This window comes from Balaenoptera acutorostrata, chromosome 13 (assembly GCF_949987535.1).
Source record: "Balaenoptera acutorostrata chromosome 13, mBalAcu1.1, whole genome shotgun sequence".
NCBI lineage: Eukaryota > Metazoa > Chordata > Mammalia > Artiodactyla > Balaenopteridae > Balaenoptera > Balaenoptera acutorostrata.
The window spans coordinates 78,181,677-78,198,488 of NC_080076.1; the positions used below are offsets into that span (position 1 = coordinate 78,181,677).

General features: G+C 55.2%; 1 protein-coding gene across 1 annotated transcript in view; it reads right to left on the reverse strand.

Moving 5' to 3' along the window:
* Positions 1-6: 6 nt before the first annotated feature.
* The window catches only part of TPCN1 (two pore segment channel 1), a 64,273-nt gene continuing 47,467 nt past the window's right edge, over positions 7-16,812 (reverse strand). The window contains exons 16-28 of the mRNA XM_007170881.3: positions 14,720-14,776; positions 14,588-14,641; positions 13,353-13,425; positions 11,070-11,177; positions 9,997-10,068; positions 9,361-9,450; positions 7,860-7,975; positions 7,067-7,113; positions 6,439-6,507; positions 6,157-6,241; positions 4,849-4,988; positions 4,574-4,654; positions 7-2,874 (exon numbers count right to left, since the gene is read on the reverse strand). Of these exons, the coding sequence (XP_007170943.2) occupies positions 2,755-2,874; positions 4,574-4,654; positions 4,849-4,988; positions 6,157-6,241; positions 6,439-6,507; positions 7,067-7,113; positions 7,860-7,975; positions 9,361-9,450; positions 9,997-10,068; positions 11,070-11,177; positions 13,353-13,425; positions 14,588-14,641; positions 14,720-14,776 (1,112 nt within the window). The 3' untranslated portion in view covers positions 7-2,754. The remainder of the gene's footprint in view (positions 2,875-4,573; positions 4,655-4,848; positions 4,989-6,156; positions 6,242-6,438; positions 6,508-7,066; positions 7,114-7,859; positions 7,976-9,360; positions 9,451-9,996; positions 10,069-11,069; positions 11,178-13,352; positions 13,426-14,587; positions 14,642-14,719; positions 14,777-16,812) is intronic.

Sequence of the window (16,812 nt, forward strand, 5' to 3'; positions counted from 1 at the left end):
TTAACCTGGGCCAGGTTGACAAGTGGTCGGCTCCAGGGCCGAAGGCTCTTGGGCCTGACGGATCTGGACTTTGTGGCATGTCTAGGGCTGGGGCTGAGGTAGGGTCAGGAACGGGCAGGGATGGGTCCTCTCCCTGTTCCCCACGATCTCAGAAGCCACCGAATGGTGCCTGGTGGAAGTCACGAGGCAGCAGCCACGTGTACAAAGCAGAGGCTCTTTTATTAATATGGCAGAAATCCGGAGACGCGGTGGGTTTCCTAGGTAACAAATCGCCATTGTACAAAAACCTTACAGCGTCGCTCCCTCTGTCTGTACAAAATGATTGTCACGTGGTGTGGAGTAAGGCTGGGTTGGGGGAGGGAAGCAAGGAGGAGGGGCCAGATGGTGTGCCCCCCCAAAGCGGGGCAGGGGCACAGGGCCATCACAGACACTGACAGGTGGCGTGACCCGGACCCAGTCGGCGCATCTCACCTTGGTGGTGTTCAGCAGACGTGGGAGGTGAGAGGGCATCCAAGCTGGGTGTCCTGGGTCCCCAGAGCTCACAGCCCTGGGCGACACCCGCTCCCTGCTTGATAGCCTGTGTGCAAGCTGGAGGGTCAACTTGAGGAGGCCCCCAGTGACCCCGAGGGGGCAGCTGTCCTGAGCCTCAGCCATGAAGGCGCCCACCAGCGGCTGGAGTCCGGTGCATCAGCACTGGTGCCCCTTAGCCTTCATCCCGTCCCTGGCTAAAACCAGGGCCTTTCACAGGATGGGGTTGGGAGGCCTGGACTAGATCCCACTCTTCCTGGTACCAGCCTTCACCCTGGGGGCTGGGGGGCTGCGCTCAGTTTCCCTGGCGCCCCTCCCAGGTTTCAGCCTCCTGGGGGCAGATGCCGAGGTCGGAGGACTCACGCCCTCCTCTGAAAGCTGCCCCTTGACTCCTGCTTCCAGAATGCCCATTTCAATACACAAAAGCTAAAAGGCACCCAAATGTGCAAACAAAGTTCCTTCGCTGGAGAGGGGAAGGGGTTCTGGCCTGGGGCTTGGTGCTGAGCTGCCTCCGATGGCCTGTGGCCCTCCAGAGAGAAAGAGGACAATGTCCGTCTCCCGATTCCCTTGGGGAATCTCAGTGGTTCTCAGTGATTCGTTGTTTCCCTAAAGGGCTATGCTTTAAAAACAGAAACATCCACCACTTCTCCCCTAGTGAGGGGCAGAGCTGTGTGGTGCTGGCCGTGGGACCAGCCCGTCCAAGGCCGCAGTCGAGAAGACTTGGCCGTGGAGACGGGGCACCGCACCCCGGGATCAGGCCCTGCCCGGCTGGGAAGAGGATGTGGCGAGGGGGAGTTTGCCCACCCGCCTCCCTAAGTCACGGAGGCAGTGGAGGCAGCTGGAAAGCGGTGGTTGGGGCAGGATGCCCAGTGCGGGCCACTTCCCCTGCCCCCCCCGGCCCCTTTCATCCCTGCTTCTGCCGCCTGCACTGAGATAGGCTCACAGCGCAGGAGAGCTGAGCCGAGGCTCCCTCTGCTCTGACCCCGCTTCTGCCGCTGCCACCGCTGCTCACCGGAGCTGCCACCGCCAACAGCCCGCTATGGGTTCACGCCCCGACTGCATCCTGATCTCAGAGAACTCTCCCAAGGTCCCTGGGGAACTCAGGAAACTGACAGGCCACCTGAACCTACTCCCGGGAATGGAAACCTTGGGGTGAGCCGCGTCCCCAACCCTACCTCAGTCAAGTCCACGGAGGGCGACTGCTCAAGGTAAGGAGCGAGCTGGCCAAGGAGACCAGCGGGTTGAGCCGCAAGGCAGCCGTGCACAGCCTGAGGTGAGCCTCTGTGCTCTCTGTTCCCGTTTCCAGCGAATGCACACACGTGAAGGATCTGCTGTTGTCTTTAGCAGAATCCTGAATTAACCAAAATGTCTTTTTGCTTGAACAGGACGATCCCAAGGAAAAGGGATTTAAGGAGAAAGCCCATTTCAGGACCTGGTCTGGGGTGGTAGCCATCGGCCTGGCCTCTTGCCTGTCTTCCTCCTCCTACTGGGCTGTGATTCCAAAGGCCATTTTAGAAGGATTTTCAGCAACAACGGTTGAAACCAAAAGAAGGGTAGGTGAGAAGGCTCACGGAGCCAGGATACGGCCTCTCTCGCCTCCTGGCACTGGCTGAGATCTGACCATATGGAATAACCACAGCCCTGGATCACTCGTTCCAGTAGGCGCTGGGTGCTGTAAGGGAACGCCCAATTTCATTATCATATCTAGAGACATACCAACCCGAGGATGTGGGTTCTTTCCTTCCTAAGTGGTTTTGTCCCTAAAGCAGAACACAGAAACCCCAGGATGTGGGCTGCAGGGCAGGTTAGTGGGGAAGCTAGCTTGTCAGCCTGGGTGGGATTCTGAAAGCAGCATCAGGAAGACGGTGTGGATCTGGCCTAGGGACACTGGCCCACGTTGAAGGCAAGCCCTGCAGAGATCGGCAGAATCCATTCAAGTGCTCTTGTGAAGGGGCCTTCTGGAGCTTTCCATGTTAAGAAAAGCTCCTAGTGGCCTGATCCCCCAAAAATGAAATTGACTTCTGGGGTTAACAGGGCAAGGTGGGTACAAACCAAACCTCATCTTGTCTGCCTGTCTTTTCTTCTTCCTATATATAAATATGTGCATATTTATGAACGTGTGTATATATATAAAACATATATATACACACACATTATTCTGATACATTGCAGTAAAATAATACTATTGTGTTATTGCATAGAAGAGCTGGCTTTCGCAGGCTGGGCTTAGGTGATGGTCTGGGAGCGCTGGCGGCCGCCCGGAGGCTGCTGGGCGGTGGGGACCACGCAGCCGCTGAGCTGCCGTTGCTGCTCCTCCTGCTTCCGGGCGTGCTCCGCATACCACTCCTAAAGCAGAGAGCAGACAGGGCGCTGAGCGGCCCCCAGCCTCACGGGGTCACCCGGGCCGGGCAGTGCTGTGACCCTCCAGCCTCAGCAGCGGAGCCAGGGCTGCCAGCCCACCGTGCCCCGCCCCCCACCCAGATCTGCTGGGAATTCTGAATGGGACCCTAGATAGAAAAATGACGATGCAATCTTTCCCTTTTTAACTAGAGATTTGCAAACCTCCTTGTCAAGTGTGCCTGGCCCCGTCACCCCTTTCAATGAGGCCCGGGTAGTAATAATCACCCTTCACTTGTGAACATGATCTGTGTGGTTTACAAAGGGATGTGTGCCCCCCCACCCCCTCGCCAACCCCCCGTGTTATCCCTTTTGAGCTGGGTGTCCTCATTTCACATCCAGGAAACCCAAAGCTCAGAAGCTGTATAAAGTTGTATGAAGCTTGAGTGCGTCTCCCAACTCCCCGGTTGCTTTGCCGCCCTCCAAAATGGCTGTGAGAGCATTTTGGAAAAAACCAAATAGCTCACCCACCTAAGACTATTATCATTATATCATCCTACATTTTCAGGGACAGATGCATTCAGGTAATTGAGAAATTTTAAATATAAATCCTATGTTTTTAAAGAGTCTGAACCACAGAACTTCAGAGCTTAAAAAATTACAGAGATGATGGCCTAGTTCTGTGCCCCCTCATTCTGCAGAGGGGGAGACTGAGGCCAGGAGTGGACGGCCAGGCAGCGTGTCTAGTGCCGTCCCCTCCTCTGCTTTGTGAGGCAGCGACTGTCCCCCTTTCATAGATGGGGATGGGCTGCGTGACCTGCCCAAGGTCACGGAGCCTGGAATCAAACCCGGGTTTTATGACACCAGAGCTCATGTTGGTTCCTCATCTCTGTGACTCCGAGTGCAGTGATTGGCCAGGTATTCGCCCAGACCCCTTGTGTTTTTACAGATAAGGTGCGAGTCGCTTCAGGGGACTGCAGCCTCCCGGCCTTTTGGGCTCGGACCCTGGTCATCACTGTCCCAGGGAAACAAGGGTTTCCAGCCTGAAAACAGCATAGTCACAGTGGCTGGCGAGAGAGCTGGGAGCCTGGGCCGATGGGTGGCCCGAAGTCCATGGCTCTGTCTGGGCTGCAGAGCGCCAGCCCACGGGGTGCTTCGCAAGCTCTTTCACTTAGCAGCCAATGTGGGAAGACTGGGAGAGTTTGCAAAAAAAAATCTGACTTTTCCCTTCTCTTAAATTAGAAAACAAAAACAATCAAAAACCCCAAGAGAGCCAGGCGCAGCAGGCCCTTGTTCCTATCGGGCAATGTCTGGCTGGATGTGGGAAGGACCATCCTCTTTGAAGAGGCCGGTCCAGGCCAGCTCGCCAGGGCCCCCCATGCTCCCTGCTCTGCCCGGTACGTCTCCCGCTGTACGCGTTTCCTTTGCTGTTCTGGCTCAGAGGAGGAGAATGAGACGAGGTCAGTGACATATGTGGAAGAGTGACAGGGTGGCTGTCTATGTTGGGGGATGCTTCAGGGGTTCAAGGCTGAGCCCTGAAGCCTGTCCCCACCTGAGCAGTGGTCCACTGGTAGTGGTCCCAACAGATAATCCCATAGCTCCCCACACAACTCAAGACAGGGACCAGAAAGCAACCTCAGAGCTCAGCAGCGGCGAGGACCACTCCCGGGCAGGAGGATCTGGGCAGCATGGTCAGGGGCGCTCCTACCTGAATCTCCTCTTGGTACATCTTTAGGCTCAGATCGCTTTTGGTCCTCGATCTCCGTCCCAGAAACACCAAGGTATTTTGCTAGAGAAGAACAGAGAGGCTGCAGGGACTGGCCCGAGCCAAGGTCCTGGCACCCGGCCTCACCCCCTCTTCTGGCTTCTGCGATGGTGCCCCCCAAAAGTGTCACCAAAACTTGAGGGGATGGACAGTGGGGGAGGGTTTGCACTAAGCCACAACCCGCTCCCTCTGTGGGACAAGGCCCTGTCGCTCCCCACCTCGTATCTCTCCATCTGGGAGAGGATCTTGAGCAGCTGGGCGATGTCCGAGGCGGCTCCCCATGCCTCCCGGTAGAGCTTCAGGACAGCAATCAGCTCATCTTTGGAGATTTCCTTCTCAAGGGTGATACCGCCATCAACTGCAGGACGGGAGGGCGGCAGGGGGAAGGAGCCTGGGACTCAGAGCCCCCAGTCTGGCTTGGTTTAGCCATCCTCCCTGCTCCCTATGGGCACCTTAAGGTTCCCTCTCCCAGCAAAACTCTGGATCAGCACGACCACCCCCCCCCCCCACCATCTGGAACTCGTGTCCCTCCCCATCCCCTCCCTTTGCTGGGCTGTCAGGAGCGCTGGTCAGGCCACCAGCTTACAGGGGACAGAGGGTTTCAGGAGGGAGTCTCCAAGCAAAAAGAAAATGATCAGGTAGTCTGAGAGGACAGAGATTTGGAAACAAGTAGTAACAGGGATGTGGCAGTTCTGATGGAGAATCTGGAAAGAATGAAGGATCGTTAGGCAGAAAGCTATGCACTCCGGGAAAAGGGAGGCAAGGGGTCGCAAGCTGCAGAAGGAAGTAGTATTAGGCTCTGTGGTCAACGGTATTTACACCGTTTAAATCAAGAGCCAGAGGACAAACATGTGGTTTAGAAATGTGGAGACAATAACCAAAAGGGGGAACAGCTAAGGATGAACAGTCGGGGAGATGAGAAAGGCGGGACAGAGGGCTGCTGGGGTCACAATCAGCCTGTGATTTTTCTTGATCTCTGAGCTGTACTGTTCTGATTTTTAAAATGAGATCACGTGCATTTTTCTGTCATTAAATATTTGAAAAATCAATGCAAATAAGAGATCAAGAAAGCTAAGCCAGGACTTGAGTGGTGGCACAGTGGTTAAGAATCCGCCTGCCAATGCAGGGGACACGGGTTCGAGCCCTGGTCCGGGAAGATCCCACATGCCGCAGAGCAACTAAGCCCGTGTGCCACAACTACTGAGCCTGCACTCTAGAGGCCCGCGAGCCACAACTACTGAAGCTCACGCGCCTGGAGCCCGTGCTCCGCAACAAGAGGAGCCACGGCAATGAGAAGCCCATGCACCCCAACGAAGAGTAGTAGTCCCCGCTCGCCACAACTACAGAAAGCCCATGTGCAGCAAAAAAGACCCAACGCAGCCAAAAATAAATAAATAAATAAAATTGAGGGGGGAAAAAAAAAAGCTAAGCCAGATCAGTAAGCTGAACTGCCAAAAGACTGGACAGACAGACAGACAGATGAGCAGCAAGCAGCAAAAGCCCCTGCTCCAGCCACTTGCACAGACCTTCCGAGTCCCGGTTCTTGCGGCTGTAGTTCATTCGGAAGACGAAGGCTTCGAGGATGAAGGCGACGATGATAGTCATCACCACCTGGCCGGGCACGGAGAGGAGGAGCAGGAAGAGAGGAATGAGGCGGGTGTGAGCTGCTGCGGGGCCCCAGAGCCAACAGAGCCCGGTCAGATGTGTCCCCGGCCCCCTCCTCCCTGAGCTGCCGCCCGATGAGCAGGGGCAGCTGGAGGCTTTGAAGATGGAGGAGGGTGAAGGGCAGTCTGTTGCCCTGGACCTACCATGGTCACGATGTAGAAGGTCATGAAGTAGAGGCGGCTCCAGTGGGAGGTCTGCGAGGTGACGCCTTCCTGGAGACAGAGGGAAGCAGGGAGTGAGCGAGCTCCTGAGGGGGGCCGCGTCGCTGTCTACGCAGGCTTCTCCATGGCCCCTGCTCTCTACAGACCCTTCCTGATCGGTTGTGGAAGACGAAGGAGGGGGACCTTGCTCCCCTGGGTCTAAAAATTCCTCTGAGCTCCTAAGGCCTGGACACTCCCCCCCAGGACTGATAACGGCCAACCTTTGGAAGAGTTTAAGGAATGGCAAAAACCAACCAACCAACCATCCCTGCCACACTGTTTCTTGATTGAAAAGTCTCCCTCACGGTGGTGGGAGCAGGACAGGGACCCAGAGGCTAAGTGGCCTCTCCTGGCTGCTGGGGGATGTGTGGAAAGCAGGGACAAAGGCCACGTCCAGCAAGTGTGGAGGGGGAGGCTCTTGGGATTCAGGCTATACCGTGGCGTCCCCACAGAACCCTGCCCCTGCGGGGGACGGGGAGAGCAATGCACCCCAGGCTGCGTGAGGGGGAGACGGGAGCCGGCCTCAGAGAATGGTGGAAAGATGCCCCCAGGAGCTGACGGAGGTCCTTACCATGATGATGTACCAGTTGTTGACAACTGTGAGCTCAAACAAGGTCACTGCCAAAGGGAAGGGAGAAACAGAAAGCATCTTGATCAGACCTGCTTTTGCAAAGTGAGTTTCAAGTGGCCTCTCTCCACCTCTCCTGGGTACCACGCACTTGTCTGCCGGGCTGGCCTGTGAGCTCCCGAGAGAGCAGCCAAGGCGCTTTCCGAGCGCCCACCCCACAGGGAGTGCTGCCATCTTGGCCGGTCCCCAAAAGGGTGCATCTTTGGTCTCAGCAGCTCGTGATGGACCAGGGGTGGGGATACTGGGGAAAGAGTCCCCGGACCTTCCTTGGTGTAGATGTGGGATGTCGTGAGGGGATCCCTTCCTCTTGAGAAGCTGTGTCTGGCCTCCCGGCCTCTCCATGGAAGCCAGGAGCAGAGCTGTGTGGGCCTGGCCTGGGTGGAGCGGGGCACCGTGGCTGGCTGGTGTGGCCAGGTCCCACCCTGCAACTGTGGAGCTGTGACAAGGGGGCTGGTTCCCTAGCATCGGGCTGTACCCACCTCCCAGCCAAGCATGAAGCTCTGCTGCTCCCCCGATGCTGAAAAAGTCACAGGAAACAAGCCCTGGGGTCTGGCCTGCACTGCACCCCCAAGGCTGGGCAAACCACAGGCTCCACTGGGGCCAGAGAGGCCTCGAGAAAGTATGGCAAACGGCTCGGGACAGGGAGGCCTCGGGCAGCTCTGCTCCGCCCCACCTGGGACCTGCAGTGACCAAGGCAGTACCTAGGGCATGGCCCGCCTGGGCTTTCCGCACTCACCAAAACTGTTCAGGATGTTGTCAAAATTATTGAGATAGTAGTAGCCTTCCTCCACCACGGTCCTGTTGTCCACGGTGTGATTGAGCCAGCGGTAGGCGTCTGCCACTGTGCTCGTACTGGCGGGGGGAGACGGGGGCGGGGACAGAGGGTTGGGCGGGAAGGTCACAAGATAACTGGTCACCTCAACAAAGTACAGAAAGTTTAAGCAAACCAAGGTCTGACTGAGGACCGTCTGTCTTGGCCCAGCCTGGTTCCCTGCCCAGCCCCCAGCTCTCTTGCCTGTCTTCCTGTCTCAAGGGGAGTCCCCAGGGTGCTGGTGGGAACACCCAGATTTGCCCCCCATTCCACCTTCACTTGGCATTTCTCTGCCGCCAGCCAGGCCTTCTCGCTCTCAGCGGCCAGAGCCCGGCGCTCCGGGAGGGGAGACAAAGGCAGTGCCTCCTCGGACACCACCCCCAGCCCCCTGCCCGCACCAGTCTGGGATCTGACCTGGAGGCCGCCCTCGAGAAGGGTCCTCGCCTCATCGGGCTTTCCCCAGCACCTGGCTGGAGTGTTCTGTTCTGTTCTAATCGGTTGCCCCTGTTCTGAGAGCTTATTTGCTACTTTCCTGCCAACCTCGTATGGCTGATCTGCTATAATTCACGCTGATGTCTTGACAAGTCTGGTCCTTGGGCCCCCAGGGAGCTTGTTCCAAAGGCAGAGTCCTGAGCCTCGGGCCTGTGTCAGACGCGCAGGGTGGGGTCTGGAGTTTGCACTTTTAATCAGCGGCCCTGAGGATTCTCACGTGCCCTAAGGTTTGTGACCCACTGCTACAGGCTCTGGTTCTCAGCTTAGCCTGACACTCAAAACGGCTACCAGTGTCTCTGGGAACTTTCTTTATCAGTGCTTGAAACCGTAAGGACCAATTTTAAGAGAACACTGGATGGAGAATGAATGGCAGAGCACACGGGTTTCATCGTGGTGGCTTAGGAGGAAAGGGAGAGGGAAGGGAGCGATCAAGGGAGGCTGTGTCCCCCGCTCTCTATCCCTGCCCCAGAGACCTTCCCGTGTGTGTCCATCTCATCCTAACAGGCCACCCCTAGCTGATGTGTCTGCCCAGGTCCCCAGTCACCCCCGGGGAGAAGCAGGAGGAAGCTGTGGGACTCCGGCCTCGGGCCCCAGGCTGCTCCCGGTTCTGGAGCAGCCGCCAGCGCCCAGCCCGAAGGGTAACCTGATGGAGACCTGGTTGGAGAGTGGCTCCTAGACCCTGCCTGGGGGACAGGGAAGCTTGCTCAGACATCCTCACTTCAGAGAGGACCCTCTGCTTCCAGGCCCCCTCCCTTAGCTGCTGCACTGAACTAATAAGCCCTGGGAGCAAAGCAAAGTGATTCTCAGGGCTTCAAAGGGTGCTGTGGCTTGGGGAGGTGGGCCCCTGAGGGATCAGAGGTCAGCGTTCCAGTCCTGGCTGGGCTCCTCCAGAAACGCAGGCTGCCTGGGGCTGGGGGCCCCGCTGCGTACTCACTTGCAGCAGTTGGGGTAGAGGATTCCACAGAAGAATTCCATGCCCACGATGGCGAAGGAGTAGTAAAAGATGAGCAGGGTGAGGCCCAGGCTAGGGAGGAGGGTCAGAAGAGACAGGGTGATCGAGGGCCGGGCAGGAGAGAGCAGCTCGCCCGGCAGCCCTGGCATCCTCAGACCCCTGAGCTGACTGATGGAGACGCATGCCCCTAGCCAGGTGCACCAGCTGGAAAGTGCCTGCAGGGGAGGGGCCTCGGATTCAGGTCTGGGGTAGAAAACGGCTCGAATCAGGACTCTATTACCAGACGCCCCTCTACCAGCGATTCACCCCTTACCTGTGAAGGTAGACTCACAGGTGACCCTTACCTGTGAACATAGACACAGGTGGTAAGTGAGTTGACAGCTCCCTGCCCTCCCTACTAAATATTTCAGACAGGTCAGTGGAGAAAAGTGGAACCAGGGAGACCTGTGGTGGTCAAGGTCTCGGTCTCCTTGAAGAGATCTGACCCTGTCAGGCCCTCGATTTTCGTCCTTTTCGGGACTCCTCCTCCCCCTCCCCCTGAGACCACCCAGCTGCCCACCCCGACGAGGCACAAGCCTCGCGACGCCTGGCCCTGGGGGCCAAGAGGCAGGGCAGTACCTGGCCATCCGGGGCAGCAGTTCAAACATGGTGTCCAGCACGTTGCGGTAACGCTTCTTCAGTTTAAACAACCTGAGCGAGGGAAGCGGGCCAGGTCACTTACAGGTGCCGGGCGTGGCCGCAGCCCCTCGATCCACAGCAGCAGGTGGGGCACGGCAGGCCCGGGGTCCCTCCACCACCTGAGCACCTACTTTCCCCAGAGCCGCCAGCCGGGCACTCAGCTCGGGCGACTCGCACCCTGGGCAGGGGCAGCGGTGGTGCCGGGACATCGGGGCTGGACGGGCCCTGCCCTGAAGGGAGGCAGGGCACGACTCGCGTGAGCGGGCACAGCGGCCGGCTGCCACTCACGGATGAAGCCCGGAGGCTGGGCGCGGGGCGAGGTCTTGCCCGGGACACTGCGGCAACCCCGGGAGGGGAGAAGGCCGCGCCCGCAGAGGAGCCGGCAGTGCGGCAGCTCCTCCAGGTAAGAAAGGGCCACCCCGTCCCTCACCTCCGCCTCTCCTCCTGGGCAGGACGGGAGGGGGCGATGGACGTGAATAGGACCGCAGCTGGATATTCCAGAGGAAAACCAGGCTTCTGAGGACACACAGACACACACAGATCTCTAACTAGTAAGGGACACCGTCCACGGATCTCTACAAATTTGTGCTGGTTTCCTACGGTGGTCCCTGGGGGAAAGCTGAGAGCAAGTGAGGGTTTTTCTTGACAAGGGACTGTGCCAGAAAATCACAGCTGGCTGTGGTAGGGGCTCGAAAGTCCCTCTGGACCCTCAGAGGCCGTGGCTCTCTGGTTGAGGACTCTGAGCACGTGTGTTTCTGTGGCTGCAGCCGACACCAGCACAGGTCAAGTTCACTGGAGCCCTGAGCCACGTTTCTCTTCCACAGTCAGAGGCAACTGGTCCCAGGATGTGAGGAGGTGGGCCATCTGCACACCTGCCCAGGTGGAGACAAGGCCCCCACCATCCCCCTCCCCCCACCCGCACTAGGTGCTCCTGCAGGGGGCGTGCCACCCCTGACACCAGGCCTGTGACCCTCCCCTGCCCACCACTCCCCACCCCAGCCCTGCCCTGTCACCTCAGCAGCTGGAGGGGACGCAGGACCACTATGAAATAAAAGGGCTCCATGTTGAAGGCCAGAGCCAGCAGTCCCAGGAAGGCAAACGCTGTGACGGAGAAGTCAAACCTGGGAGGGAGGAGGAGAAGCTATGGTCTGTTCGGCCCACCCATAGCCTCCCCCACGACGGCCGGTGGCTCCCCAGCCCTGTGCCCAGCACTCCCTTCCAAGGAGCCCGCATGCCAACCACGGCAAAGGCAGCAACAGGCCCCGCAGTGGCCCACAGCCGACCAGCTTCCTACCGCTATCGGGTTTCTGAGGCTGGTGTGGCTGGGCCCCGGTCACAGCACGCACCTCAGGGGTCAGACACGCCTAGGGACGTCCCTGGTGGCTCAGTGGTTAAGAATCTGCCTGCCAGGGGACACGGGCTCGAGCCCTGGTCTGGGAAGATCCCACATGCTGTGGAGCAACTAGGCCCGTGAGCCACAACTACTGAGCCTGCGCGTCTGGAGCCTGTGCTCCGCAACAAGAGAGGCCGCGATAGTGAGAGGCTTGCACACCGCGATGAAGAGTGGCCCCCACTTGCCGCAACTAGAGAAAGCCCTCACACAGAAATGAAGACCCAACACAGCCATAAATAAATAAATAAATAAACTACATTCCTTTAAAAAGAAAAAAGAATCCACCTGCCAATGCAGGGGACACGAGTTCAAGCCCTGGTCCGGGAAGATCCCACATGCCGTGGAGCAACTAAGCCCGTGTGCCACTACTGAGCGTGTGCTCTAGAGCCCATGAGCCACAACTACTGAGCCTGCGCGTCTGGAGCCTGTGCTCCGCAACAAGAGAGGCCGCGATAGTGAGAGGCCTGCGCACCACGATGAAGGGTGGCCCCCACTTGCCGCAACTAGAGAAAGCCCTCACACAGAAACGAAGACCCAACACAGCCATAAATAAATAAATAAATAAACTACATTCCTTTAAAAAAAAAAAAAAGAATCCGCCTGCCAATGCAGGGGACACGGGTTCAAGCCCTGGTCCGGGAAGATCCCACATGCCGCGGAGCAACTAAGCCCATGTGCCACAACTACTGAGCCTACACGCTAGAGCCCGTGAGCCACAACTACTGAACCTGCGTGCTGCCTAGAGCCAGTGCTCTGCAACAAGAGAAGCCACCGCAGTGAGAAGCCCGTGCACCGCAATGAAGACCCAACACAGCCAAATAATAAATAAATAAATAGATAGATAGATAGATAGATAAATAAGAATCTGGCTGCCAATGCAGGGGACATGGATTCGATCCCTGGTCTGGGAAGATCCCACATGCCGCGGAGCAACTAAGCCCGTGCGCCACAACTACTGAGCCTGCACTCTAGAGCCCGTGAACCACAACTGCTGAGCCCACATGCCGCAACTACTGAAGCCCATGTGCCTAGAGCCTGTGCTCCACAAGAAGAGAAGCCACTGCAATGAGAAGCCCTCGCACAGCAATGAAGAGTAGCCCCTGCTTGCTGCAACTAGAGAAAAGCCCATGCACAGCAACGAACACCCAATGCAGCCAAAAATTAATTAATTAAAAAAAAAAAAAAGAAAAAGAAATGCCTAGAAACCCCTCCTGAAGGTCCCACACTGGTCTCATGGCAGACACAGGTTACACCAGTGAACCTGGTGAAGGCACTGAGGGGTGGGGCAGGACCACAGGGGAGTCCCACCAGGAAAGCAGGACAGAGAGCCCCTCTCTCCTGCCAGATACACATTAAGGCCCTGCAAACTGCATGACCACACGCTATTGCTCTGCCTGACTCTTCTCTACTTATTAACTTGTTTTTACTCTCATGACCCAAGACCTCGTGAGTGCAGCCTGATTTCGTGGGTGAGTTAACTTTCATGGGCAGTGAGCCACCTCTCAGGGTCTCTGGAACAGGGAGAAGGGCCACCAGCTCGATGCTGACCAAGCATCAGGACCCGTGGCACTTCCTTCTCTGTAGGTGTCGTGGTTTTCGTGGAGGAGAAAAGAGCTTAGTTGTCAGGGAGGGGTGTGGGGTTAAGTGACTCAGAAGGAGCCAGCTGGCCTAAGGACCCCCAAGAGGCCACGTCCAGGAGAGGGACTGGCGGGGGCGGCCTGAGAGTAAGATGACGGCCTGACCCTGGGGAGGCCTGGAGCCACCGGCAGAACCGCTCCAGGAGACAGGGGCCCGACCCAGCCTCGGACCTTCCCTCTGAAACTGTGCAGTGGGTGTGGACGGAGAGGACCTGTGGCTTTCATTAGAGTCTCTGACGTGGGTAAGAAACATGCTCTCTACTCACAGATTCCATCCGGAGGACAAATACTCGACGGGGCCGAGGCCGGCTACTTTCAGGAACAGCTCCACCCCGTAAACTGTGAGCGGGAAGAAGCAGTTAGCAGCGGCCCTGCCACAGCCTCTGCCACCCCTGGCCTGGCTCGTTTCCTCCTCGAGACTCTCCTGAGGTCTGGTCACGTGCCCTCCAGACACCCACGTCACACCCGCACCCCTGAGAGAGTGTGGGCTCCAGGGCAGTGCCTGGCCCAGATGCTGGCCAACCGGGGCCGCCCGCTAACAAGAAGCACTCGCTCCCACTCCCTGGGAGTGGCCGCAGGCACTGTCTGTCCATCCAACAGGTATTTCCTGAGCACTTCTCCCGTGCCAGCCATTGCACTGGGTGCTGGGTGCCCAGCCCTGAACAACACAGAGCTTAGAGTCTAGACTCAGGGGAAAGACAGCAAACTGATATGTTAGACTGGGGAAAGTAGACTGGGGGAAGAGTGTTACATTTGAAAGAAATAAAGGGGCCAAGCCGGATATGATCTTGGTCTGCTTGAGGGGCAGAAGGAAGGTTGGTGTCATTGGAACATAATGAAAGAAGGAGCTGAAGAGGGAGCTCTGGAGCGGGCATCAGATCACACAAGAGACACAGTTGGGAATAGATTCCAGGTCTTTCTGACCCCAGAGTTTGTACACTGAATCACTATGCTACTCTGAACTCCACAGAAAAAGCCAAAGGGCACTGATCAAGGCAGTAAAAGTCATGCTTTTTAAGAACAATGAAAACAATTTAGGACACAGTATTATTAGTTATGTCTAATGTTTAGACATAAAGGGAGAGGGGTGTCAGGCAGAGCAGTGTGGTGAGGGGATGAGTGCACAGAGGAAACACCTGTGCAGAGGCCCAGAGGTAAGAAAGGGCAGGTGCCCTGGGAAGCGGGATGTGTTCAGGGGGGCTGCAGGTGGGGCACGGGTGGTGGTACCGGCAAGAGATGAAACCTGAGAGGGAGGCTGAAGGGGCCCCGTGTGGCCCCATGACTCACACCCAGCACAGGAACTTGGTCTGGAGGGCAGTGGGCAATCACCAAAGAGTTTGAAACAGGGATGGGGTAGAATCAGACTCGATTTCTGCTCCACCCTCATTATGCTCCCCTGCTTTAGAGAAGAGCCATGAGATCTTAACCCAAAAAGAAGTTCCAGCCAGTGTAACCACTGACAACTGACAAGCACTTGAGCAAAGCCATGTCAGAAACTTACTAGTCAGAAAGACGAGGTAACTCCAGGGCACATGCTTGGAGAAGAAGTTCCCACCTGTAAGAAGAGAGGCAGCAGTTCAAGAGGTGAGCCAGGTGTGCCCACAGGATGGGCCAGTCCCCTAGCCAGGCTCACCTTTCAGCATGAAGGTCTCCACAAGGATCCAGACCCCGTTGACTGCCACCACCAAGTCTGCAACAGACAGGCTCATAATAGAGAAAGCACAGGTGGGTGTGGAAATCTACAGGTCACAGCTGCAGCCCCTGGTTAGTTTCTAGGCAGCTCTGAGATACGCAGAGAGCAGGGCTTATAACAGATAACTTCCTGCTTAATGCTTTTACCATGAGCTAAATCAACCAGTAGTTTCTCTTAGAAAATAGCTACAGATTTCTAAAAATCACCCTCTATGTCACTATAGGGATACCAGTTAAGATGTTTCAGTAAAACCTACCGATTATTCCAAGTTGGCATAAAAGATGGACCATATACAAAGGGTTTGAGTATTGAAAACATCTGTTTTTCCCTAGAGATATCTGGTTTTTAAATGACTGCAGGAACTAGTTAGCAAAATTGCATATGCGTTTGGCCTTTCACCTAGCAATCCTACTTTTAGGGATCCATCCTAATGAGACATTGGCAAAAACACAAATGACGTACACTGAAAGCTATTCACTGAGGAACTATTTGTGATAGCAAAGAAACTAGAAACAACCTAAACGATCAATAGGAGACTGGATAAATAAACTATGATACGTTCATGAAATGGTGTACTCTCAACTATAAAAAGAAATGAAGAACATCTCTGTATATTAATATGGTGTGGTCTCTAGGATGTATTGTTAACTGAAAAAAAAGGAAGGTTAAAAAAAGTGTGTAAATTATGCTAGTTTATTTAAGGCAGGGAAATGTGCATATATGCGTCTACTTATAGTTTTTTAAAAACGGAAGGATAAACTATAACAAAAGTTACCCACTGGGGGAGATGACAGGATGGAAACAATTCTTCCTTGAGTATACTTTGTTTTGTAGATCTGACTTGGAATCATATACATATTTTACATAATTATAAGGCAAAATTCAATGTAAAAAGTGATCTCTAAAAATATTTTTTCAAATGAAATAAAGAAATGCAGATGGTGACATACCCACATGGAGAAAAACTACTCCAGATGAATTTAAAACAGTCTTCTGAATCCCTGGAGTGGTGTTCCTAGCAATTATATTGTTAGGGTTGTGTTGGTACTGTTTTTTAGAGACTATTATGTGTGGACTGTGGGATAAAGCAAGTGAGTGACTGTGTCAGTGTTGTTGGGAACTAGGATTTTAAGCCTGGGAATTTAGACGTGAAAGAATGATGAGGGCTTCCCTGGTGGTGCAGTGGTTAAGAATCCACCTGCCAGTGCAGGGGACACAGGTTCGATCCCTGGCCCGGGAAGATCCCACATGCCGCAGAGCAACTAAAGCCCGTGCGCCACAACTACTGAGCCTGCGCTCTAGAGCCCACGTGCCACAACTACTGAAGCCCGCGTGCCTAGAGCCCATGCTCCGCAACAAGAGAAACCACGACAATGAGAAGCCCACGCACTGCAATGAAGAGTAGCCCCTGCTCGCCACAACTAGAGGAAGCCCGTGCACAACAACAAAGACCCAACACAGCCAAAAATAAAAACAAATAGATAAATAAATTTTTAAAAAAGAATGAAGTTAGGTAAAAACCCTATAGTCCACAATTTGAATTAAGAATATCAGGATAAACTCACAAGATAGTTTATCTTTTAAAAAACCAAAATCCTACCTCTGTCCATGGAAAGTCCTGGAAACAATAACCAACTCCAAGCAATGAGCACCTCTAGCATCTCAGATTGTGGTCTCTAAACACCATTTCCCATTAAATGGAACCAGAACTCCTTAGAAAGAGGGAATTCAATCAAGCCTCTAGATTAGTAGAAACGTCTGCATCTGTGCTGTCCAATTGGTCACCATTAGCCACACATGGTTACTGAGTGCTTGAACTGTGGCTATTGTGACGGGAACTGAATTTTTATGTTTTTGTTGGTCTAAAGTTAAATAGCCATATGTGGCTGGCGGCCGCCACACTAGACAACACAGCTCTCGCTATAACTACCAAACTACAGTAAATAAGCAACAGAGGAACATGCAAAATCAAGAATGAAGGACAAACAATCCTGTTTCTTCAGCTAAATATTGCAAGAGGAAGAAAACGGATT